Source organism: Rhincodon typus, chromosome 21 (genome assembly GCF_021869965.1).
Source record: "Rhincodon typus isolate 14 chromosome 21, sRhiTyp1.1, whole genome shotgun sequence".
NCBI classification, from domain to species: Eukaryota; Metazoa; Chordata; class Chondrichthyes; order Orectolobiformes; family Rhincodontidae; genus Rhincodon; species Rhincodon typus.
The window spans coordinates 24556814-24566342 of NC_063352.1; the positions used below are offsets into that span (position 1 = coordinate 24556814).

At 37.5% G+C, this 9529-nt stretch overlaps 1 protein-coding gene across 9 annotated transcripts in view; it reads right to left on the reverse strand.

The window, feature by feature from the left end:
* Nucleotides 1–988: 988 nt before the first annotated feature.
* Nucleotides 989–9529, reverse strand: part of tom1l2 (target of myb1 like 2 membrane trafficking protein) — a 57597-nt gene continuing 49056 nt past the window's right edge. For 4 of the 9 annotated variants that reach the window (XM_048609241.1, XM_048609242.1, XM_048609240.1 and 1 more), the window contains 3 exons: nucleotides 7955–7991; nucleotides 7694–7828; nucleotides 989–7515 (listed from right to left, as the gene is read on the reverse strand). In XM_048609241.1, coding sequence (XP_048465198.1) covers nucleotides 7364–7515; nucleotides 7694–7828; nucleotides 7955–7991 — 324 coding nt within the window. In that variant the 3' untranslated portion in view covers nucleotides 989–7363. The remainder of the gene's footprint in view (nucleotides 7516–7693; nucleotides 7829–7954; nucleotides 7992–9529) is intronic. The other 5 variants (XM_048609246.1, XM_048609245.1, XM_048609243.1 and 2 more) reach the window with 2 other exon arrangements.

A 9529-nucleotide genomic window follows, 5' to 3' on the forward strand; every position in this document is an offset into this window, starting at 1 on the left:
GATGTTTGTTCCACTAGGTGGTGAAAGGGACAACTGTTGGAGAGGCAGCAGATTGAATGGAGCTGACATTGGTAACAACAAAGACTATAAGCTCATCATACTCAAATGTTAAAGGTTGGGTGGTGTTGGTGGACCAGAGCAGCTTGCTCAGCCAACCCCTCCCTACTCAGAACTGCTGCCCAGAAGAATATGGGACAAATGGATCACAGGAAACTAAATTCTGGGAAAATCCAGTAGGTGTGGCCTACTCACTGAAAAGTGACACCATGTCTCGATATGGATGAAAAAGAACAGGAGGTAGCTCTGTTGTGATGCTCTCAGAATCTAACAAGATGTAGTCTCATCCTGCTCTGGTAATAAAACGAAGTATTGCAAAAATAAAAATAAAGTGCTGGAGAAATTCAGGTCTGGCAGCATTGAGAAAGAAACAGAATTAATGTTTTGAGTCCAATGACTTTTCTTCAGAATTTATTACTTTGGTTCATGCATAAAGAATACGGTTCAAGGTGAATTAGTATTGGAGGTGTCTGTGAAACAACATCGTTGGGTAAGTCATTGCCTTTCAGAGAAAGATAAAGGGAAAGGGCCAAGTGCAGTAAAGATTGCAATGACTTGTAGAAGAATTCCTCTCTCGAAAACTATCAGCTCATTGGCATCTTTATGCTGCTCTCCATAGAAAATTTAAAAAGTAGGAGCTTATTCAACCCATTGTACCTCCTTTTGGGCAAATTAAAAAGTGCATCTGCAAGACACACTGCAGTCAAAAAATACCATTAGAATGTACAATAGATGCTTTACCTTACACTGAAGGTATGAGAGAAAAAAAAAAAAAAGCTAAGCAATGCTGAATCTTCCAGAATAAATAGCAACGTTTAAATATACGCTAGCTCCCAGGTTCAGACTTGACAGTCTAATTCAGGGTACAATGCACCCGCTCAAACCACAAATACATATCAAATTAAGCAATGAATTAGACACCACAACAAAAGAACAACACACCAGTACACATTTATTTGTAACATTACATGCAAGAATCAAGCACAACAGAATTTAAACAGTAGTGACAGTTCAGTACAAATCACACATACAATCTGCAACACATTATGACATAATTCACAAGTCTGCAGAAACACAACTTAGTGAAATAAGAATTTATGGACAAGCATATAAAGGAACATTTTCTTATATATGGAAACAAAACCTAAAAAGTTAATAAATAAATATTAACCATACTCGTGTGCTGACTGATTAACAGAGGTTTAGCTCTTACAGCCTTTGAGGTTGTGTAGTGTTACGAATATAAGTAAAGGGATCATACTGCTAAGCTGCATAATTTTGAGTTGGTTATATTTTTAACAAGCCTTGTATAAAGTAGTCAATTCCACGCAGTACCAACATACCATTTAGTTAATAATAATTAACCTTACATATAACAAATAAGAAACAAATCAAAATGTAGGTTAATTCTAAAATTCATCCCCCATCTCATTTTCACCAAGAGAAAGCTGAAGAAAGATAACATAATTTACTTTTTAAAAAAAATTGGAGGCTTGATGAACCTTGCAGAAGTCAAGTGTCAACAGGTCCCTAATCAGACCTTTCCAGATGTGCACTTCCACTTCAATCTAAATTGTTCAGGTAGAATTAAAATAACCAAATGGGTAAAACTGCATGCAAAAAAAATCTCAGTTTAAGCTTCTTAATGAAATTAGGATTACACATTTGGAAAGCAGTAAGTGTGCACTGAATGCCACTGGGGATATATTATGAACACAACAACAAGAAGAAATAGGAGCACAAAGCTGTCATTTGGCTCCTCAAGTCTGATCTGTCATCGTACAAGATCAATTTTTATTGTTTTTAGGAGGGAGGGAGGTGGTGAAGCACATGGCTTAAATTGTAGCCTACTGGGTTAAAATGGGATTGGGAAGTCTGTGTGTGTCTATTTTTAGGGGGTTTGGTGGAAAAGGGTAGTGTTGCATAATGGTCACTGCCAGGTTTTTTTCTTAAATCTGAAGTTAAGGTTGGTTTGGCAGGATGATGTTGACGGAGTTTAAACTGCATTGGATTCAGTGGGAGTACATGATAATACTGAAGACAGCATCTGAGAATTCCATTCTCCGTTGGAATTCAGTATATTTAAACTTTTAATATCATTTGGCTATTATAGAGAACCAATTGTTATTTTGCAGCATAAGTGCCTTAATTGCAATTGTGAATTTACAGTAAGTTTCATAATAAAGGATACCAACTCAAAATATGTATCTCAACAGAACAAAATGAAATAAAACCCCAACATATTTAATCAGTCTTCCAAGCTGAAAGGCTTGTATAGAGCATTCACTGTTAAACACTTGAGGATTGCTGAAAGTTTACTGTTATAAAATGCTCACACTTTCAACCTAGTCTTTTAACAAGCATGCAACTGAAATGATTTGCAAATTAGAAGGACCTTTCTGCTCCTATGCATGTGGCAACACTTAGAGGAGTCTACTGTCAAGGAGGCAACATTAACTGTGTTTGCTTGAGGTCATTAATAATTATCACAATATCTGAGATAGTCAGAAAGGTGTTACCAAACACCATTGACCAAAAGAGGTTTAATGAGACGAGTGGCATTATTATGCACCATGCTACTTGACAAGAGAAATGTTACATCTCAATTCCGTTGCTGCTAATTGCACGTACACACTTTTAGTTTTATTACATTAAAACATTTGGCAGATTATCAAATTATACATACCTTATACTACCGAGTCACACATTGATAAATAGACAAAGTCTCAGAATGTGTTACTGGAAGTATCTTTTTACAATAAATCCATTGAACTGTACATTTATATCTGTATTAACAGTCACTAACCTTTTATACACATTTAACATTATTCTTCCAGGATGGTATAATTATGTAGATTTGCAGGGCTATTCTTCCAGTTTATTTTTCCCCCATTGCAAAAAATACTTAATAGTGATATGAGGCTATGGGTCGGAAACCAAACAACTTGACACCTTAAGATCCTAGGCAGCTTTATGCGCACTTGCACCAAAGTGAATGCAGGGATTCCATATGCCAAGCCAGTTTAATTTATCCCACTCATTTGGAAGGAAGGAGATAATAAAGTTAGATTCTAAATCACCCCTCAGCTCAACTGAGAGATGGGAGGCAAGAAACTGCACTGATCATAATGTTTTCAAAGCCTTTGTTGAACAGATCTGAATATTCAAACCATCACTGTGGGTTTCCCTCCTTTTGAATTAGCTCTACCTATTTTTTTCTACAAGAAAAATCAGCCACATGCCTCAAAACATAAAACAAGATGCACAAAAAGCTGAACAACATGTATCTGAATCCAAATGGGTCTAAAAGGCAACAAACAAAAGCTTCACCAGCAAAGCTCATTAATGTTACTTTGGCAATTGAATTGGGAAAAGCTCTGCAACAAATCCCACAACTTCCCTACAAATTTTCTAATACATTATAAAAGGTGCTTAATACAAGTAAACATATCACCCCTTAGAATTTGTATTTCTGCTCAACACAGTGCTAATTTAACAAGCAGTGTCTAATAGCAAACTAGTACCTGAAAAACTAGTATCTCTGTTGTGATAAACTAGTATCTCTGTTGTGATAAACATACAATGTCCAGCAAGTCAAACATAACTACAATTTGTCAGTCTTACAACAGATTATACAAGTCTAAGCCCTGACCAATAGAGGAAAGAAATGTGTTTATTTTTGTTACTAAACTTAGCAACTCTTGTGAAAAGTAAGATCTATAGATTTGTATCTCATTGCAGAGAAAACTACCAATAACCTAGCAATGTACAACATTCAGATAATAAACCTAACCATAGACACATGCTTTCATTGTAGTGGATGCTAGACACTTACTCATCACACAACTGCCCTATATTAAGGTGCTTATGGAATAGATGAATTGGAGATTCTCCCACATTTAATGATGCCAACCAAATATAGTATGGTTAATAAAAACCAAGAGAACTGCGGATGCTGTCAAAACCAAGAACAAAAACCAAGTTGCTGGAAAAGCTCAGCAGGTCTGGCAGCATCTGTGGAGGAGAAAACAGAGTTAACATTTCAGGTCCGGAGGGTAGAGTTCTGAGGAAGGGTCACCAGACCCGAAACGTTAACTCTGTTTTCTCCTCCACAGTTGCTGCCAGACTTGCTGAGCTTTTCCAGCAACTTCGTTTTTGTTCCAAATATAATATGGTTGTTTGTTTCTATGGTTGCTAATCTATCACCAGGGGCTCCAGCCACTCTGCATCAAGCATGGCTGACTATTCTTATTGCCTGGCACAGGCATATTAGAAGAATATTCGAGTTGATCAACCTGTTTGACCATGTTATGAGCATACATGCTGTGGCTATCATATCCTGGGGTGGGACTTGAACCCAGAGATTCTGGCTCAGATGCACGGTTGCTGTTTATTGCACCACATGGCCTCCACACAATAGATGACACTGAGTTATTTTGTTTCTACTTTGTATTGTTAGATTTTTGAAATATGCTTGCAGTATAGAATATTTTGGTCTTCAGAATGTGTAAAACAATAATTACAGTATTTAAAATAGCTCAAATCAAAACAGAAAATGCTGGAAACCTTCAGTAGGTTAGGATTAATGTGCAGAGAGATAAATAGAGGCAATACTTAAGGTCAATGATCTTTCATCAGAATGTTAACACTCTCAGCAGATGCTGTCTGACCAGCTGTTGAGTGTCTGTACTTTGGATGTCTAGCACCTGCTCTTTGCTATTTTTGTTATGGATGTAGAATTGTTGAGTGCTTGGAGGAGGTTAAGTTTTCACAATGATAACATTGAAAAGTTGAGATTTTAACATTTCCACAGGTTATCATGAAACAACATTTAGCAAACCGGGTTCCTGATAAAAATGATTTAATCACATTAAATGCAGTACTGTCACCTACAACATGAATTATGGACTGCTCATTACCCATATGAGACTGGGGATACGACAGTGGAGAGGGCCAGATCAGTATCCTACTCTGAACAAACAAAAAAAAAAGGTGAATGTAAAACCTATCTTGCATTCTCAGTTGCCATCTGAGGTTTGCAAGTGCATTTGCACCAAATTATTTCATACATGCTCTCCCACAGTCTTAGCTATGAAAATACAAAATGTAAAAGCACCCAGGGACACAAGGTTCTACACTAACAACCTGAACTTAGGACAGACAGTGAGTGGGGAGAAAAGGAGGGATAAGGCCTAAAATTCAGACAGGGAATGTAGAATAAAAATCTGCCAATTTTTCAGAAAATACATTCAAATGACAGAAATTATTGTACTGATTAAAATAAACAACAAAAACTTGAATTTATATAACTCCTCCAATTTAGGAAAGTATGCCTTGGAGTATTGAAAGACAATATATTAATTCAGGTAACGTAATATTTTGTTTAGTAGAGAGAGTGCGCAAGAAGAAAGAACGAAAGAAAGAGACAGAAAAGAAACAAAAAAAAGAAAAAAGAGAAAAGAGAGAAAGGAAAAAAAGGAAAGAAAGGAAGAGGCACACAGGTTGAGAAAATCCCAACGCTATGGGCCTGGATGTCTAAGGCCTCAACCACTAATGAAAATTATCTCAACCTTTTGGTTTACAATTCAAGAAACTCTCCATAGAGATAACCCAACTTTTGGAAAGAATTTCTAATTGCATTGTTGGTACTTAGCCAAAGTTCCATTGGACACGTCGGAAAAAAATTTCATACGAATCATTAACTTTTACTGAACTACTACTTAAAACATGAATGTAATCATCAGCTTTTAATACCACATGAGCCTCTTTCTCAAGTACTGTTACTCTAATACAAACCGGAAAGCTGAAACTGACCAACATCAATAGCAAAATTACGTAATGAGTACTTCAACCTTCTAACTACGTGACCTGCAGCTCTTATTACAAGGTCAGTCACCTTAAGGTTAACTCATTCAAGGGAAAGGTCTGGTCTGGTCTTAGTACTGCAGCAGCAAAATCCTCAGACACTTCAGTCCTGCAAAAAGCAAATAAGAGGGGATTTCACAGAAAATAGACAAGGTAATGCCCAATTCAAAGGAAAATAGAAAAGGCAAAAAAGGCAATTTGCAGTACAACAACAGGACAAAGCAGTAAGGATACAAAATGGTAAAGGGTAGTTTCAGCAAACAAAGATTAAAATTTGCAAGGTCTTTCTGATAGAATGTTATCCTTCTTTTCCCCTATCATTCAAGAAACAGACGCTACAGCAGTAGGGCTCCAGGATTCAAAAGCAGAATGAACCAGATGGAATACTCTCTCTCTCACTAGTATATAATCCATTTATGCACATTTAGAATCAGCACAAATCTGTACTATCAAGCTTTACACAGGCCTGATTTTAGGCCTATGGTCTCAGACTATAGACATGTCTTCTAATGATTGATTAGTTATTTCATCAATGGTTAGAGGGGAAAAATATACTGCTCTCACTTGTGGCCAAACTGTTCACACATCAAATTAGCAGGATTTAGCCAAAATAAAATAACTTCACACACGCCTAGAAAATTGCCATTTTAACCACTATGCTTCATATCAAGTGTGCATGGTTATTTCTGCAATAATAAGTATTTTTTTTAGTGACATAAAGGTTCATCCTACATTTAATGTATATTTCCAATACAGTTCTCATTACAACACATTTTAGTGTTATACATATAATACAATTAACATATTCATCACTAAAATATAGTTTAGAATATAATGTCCCTTATAATACAGAAAAACTCCTATGATGCCTACTGCAATGTGAAAGATGCTATAGTCCAACAGAACTGAACTCTGGCCGGAGAAACTAGTTCATTTAGAGATTCAATTTTTTTTTTTTTTTAAAAAGAGAGCACACTTGCCAAACTGTCATCGTTTTAACAATAAACATTTTGTAATTATGCAAAAATGGCCAGCTGTTCCTATTCCCTTTGGCAAGATACAGGTTAACCAGAATGTAGGTCCTTTGGGCTTGAACTGCACTCTTACCTAGGAGGCAGTGCGACTGAATCATTTTTTAAGATATGAACTACAGGGAAATGTTGCAAGTCCAGCTATATATGGGCATAATACATTAAATTGTGGAGAATGCTAAAACCCAGTGGTTTAAAAGATCTGCCAGTTTTAAACTGCAAAGAGCCCACTACGAAGGCAGCTTATGTATGAGTTGACTGGGGGAGCTGAAATAAATGGAGATGCATAAAACTTGAGTGCATCACGAGCCACGCATTGAGAAGCTATAGCAAACTGTACAGCAGCACCCTGCCCAACAACAGATGAACCACACACACACACACACACACACACACACACACACACGTCATTATAAAGCACAGAGGGTATCCTTGGAACGGTCCGGTTTTGTTACACTTTCAGCAGACACTGGAGGAGAATTGGAGTTGCTACTCAGGACAGAAGGCAGGTTTGGGACTCTTTCTGCTGCTTTTGCTCTTTCTTCCAAAAATTTATCAAATTCTGAAAAGAAATACATAGATAAAATCCATGTAAGATATTTTATACTTTTAAAGTCAATTTATTCTTTTTTGGTTCAACCGTAGCCATGGTGCGAACACGGGTAGCTTATCTGCTGCCACACCACTGGTCCTTGAAGCAATTGCCAAAGAACATGAAAGAGTTGCCTAGTTTGACTCACCTGTCAGTTTTCCTTCCCTTTGACAAAGTGTGTTGACTTTGTTTAGTCTCTTTATCAACAGTACAGCCTGTGGAGAACCACCAGAGCAGCGTGTTGGTGCTCTAATCTCTCCACCATTACCGAATATTTCTACGGCTTATGAACAGACAATACGATAAGAAATCCTGAATGTGCACACTAACACAAATGCAGTTAGTATCTTAAAGGCTGGTCTACAGCAAATCACAAACTACAGCTTATGACAATTCCAGGTAGACTTACCTTCACTCGTTACTCCTCCTTCTACATCATCTCCCTTCTGAAATTAAGAAAGAAGGTCTAACATTAGTAGTTGGCCATCCCACAACTGGAGGATATCTTATGGATAACAAAATTAGAGCATATCTAGCCATGACCCAACATCCTCAGAAAAGTTGAAACTCAACAATTAGACTTATTGGATAAAAATTGATAAAAGAGTTCTGTTAAAATTTTTAGAAGATTGTTTTGTGACATGTCGAAATAATCAGAGACCGAGAGTAATAGGAAATAATGTAATTCAACCAAATGGTTCCAAACAACTCAAAAGCATGCATGTGCATATTGCAAGGAAACCAATATTAGAGACAAGGAGGTAACATTGAAATTTATTGCCATTTTAAATGAGTGAAATTAAATAGTAAAACCTTCTGATTTTGGAAACTAGAAGATAAAATTTGAATGTAATTTAAAATTTTGATCTTTCCCTATCAAAATGCACATTCTTGGATTACAGACATGCCCAGTGGAGATTGTGAGGAATACCGAGGACAAACTCAAAAGTGGGGAAATCTCACTCCTGATTGCTCGTGGAACTGAGCGAGTGAATTCAGTTAAATGTTGTATTTTGTTCAGACGTACATTGGCACAACTCTCATTTTTAAACCATACCAAGTATGTATCATTCTAAAATTATACTGATCAGAATGCAGCTTCTCAAAATCCTTCTCTGGATGCTTTCACTGATTTTCAGGAAGCACAGTGTGACTGGCTCACACTTTCATCAGCAGCATGGTGGCTCAGTGGTTAGCACAGCTACCGCATAGCGCCAAGGACCCTGGTTTGATTCCAGCCTCGGGCTACTTCGCCATGTGGAGTTTGCACATTCTCCTGTGTCTCTGTGGATTTCCAACGGATGCTCTGGTTCCCTCCCACAGTCCAAAGATGTGCAGGTTAGGTGGATTGGCCATGCTAAATTTTTTGTTATAGAATCCATGGATGAGCAGGTTAGGTGGATAAGCCATGGTAAATGCAGGGTTACGGGGATGGGGGATCTTGATCTGGGTGGAGTGCGGTATAGAGGGTCGGTGTGGACTCGATAGGGATTCTATGATTAATAAGTCAGCGATCTTTTATACACCACAGTTTATTGAAATTGAAGGTAAAATAAACTCGTCTTCATTGCAGCAAATGGAAACAGCTCTGGGTCTTGTGGAGACCTGATGACATCTTCCCCACCAAATTGTTTAGCTCTCAGAATCAAATCACATAGCTGCAGGGTGGCAGAGACCTTGGTCATTGGTCTGTAGATTAGTGACCAGTTATCAATCACTTGTTGTCTGCTAAATCTCCATTTGTACACACCCTTGGCTCTATCCAGTCTGCACCTGCGAGAACTAGCTGCTGTGTAAACAGCATCTACAATGAGTGTCAGGTTACTTGCTTTCAAAAACCAGGCAATAATCCTTAAGCAATCCTTGGCTTTAAAGACAGTAATTTTCTCATTTCAGTCTACAGTTAAAAAAATACATAAAGTGATAACAAGGTGCAGAGCTGGATGAACACAGCAGGCCCAGCAGCATCATAGGAGCAGGAAGG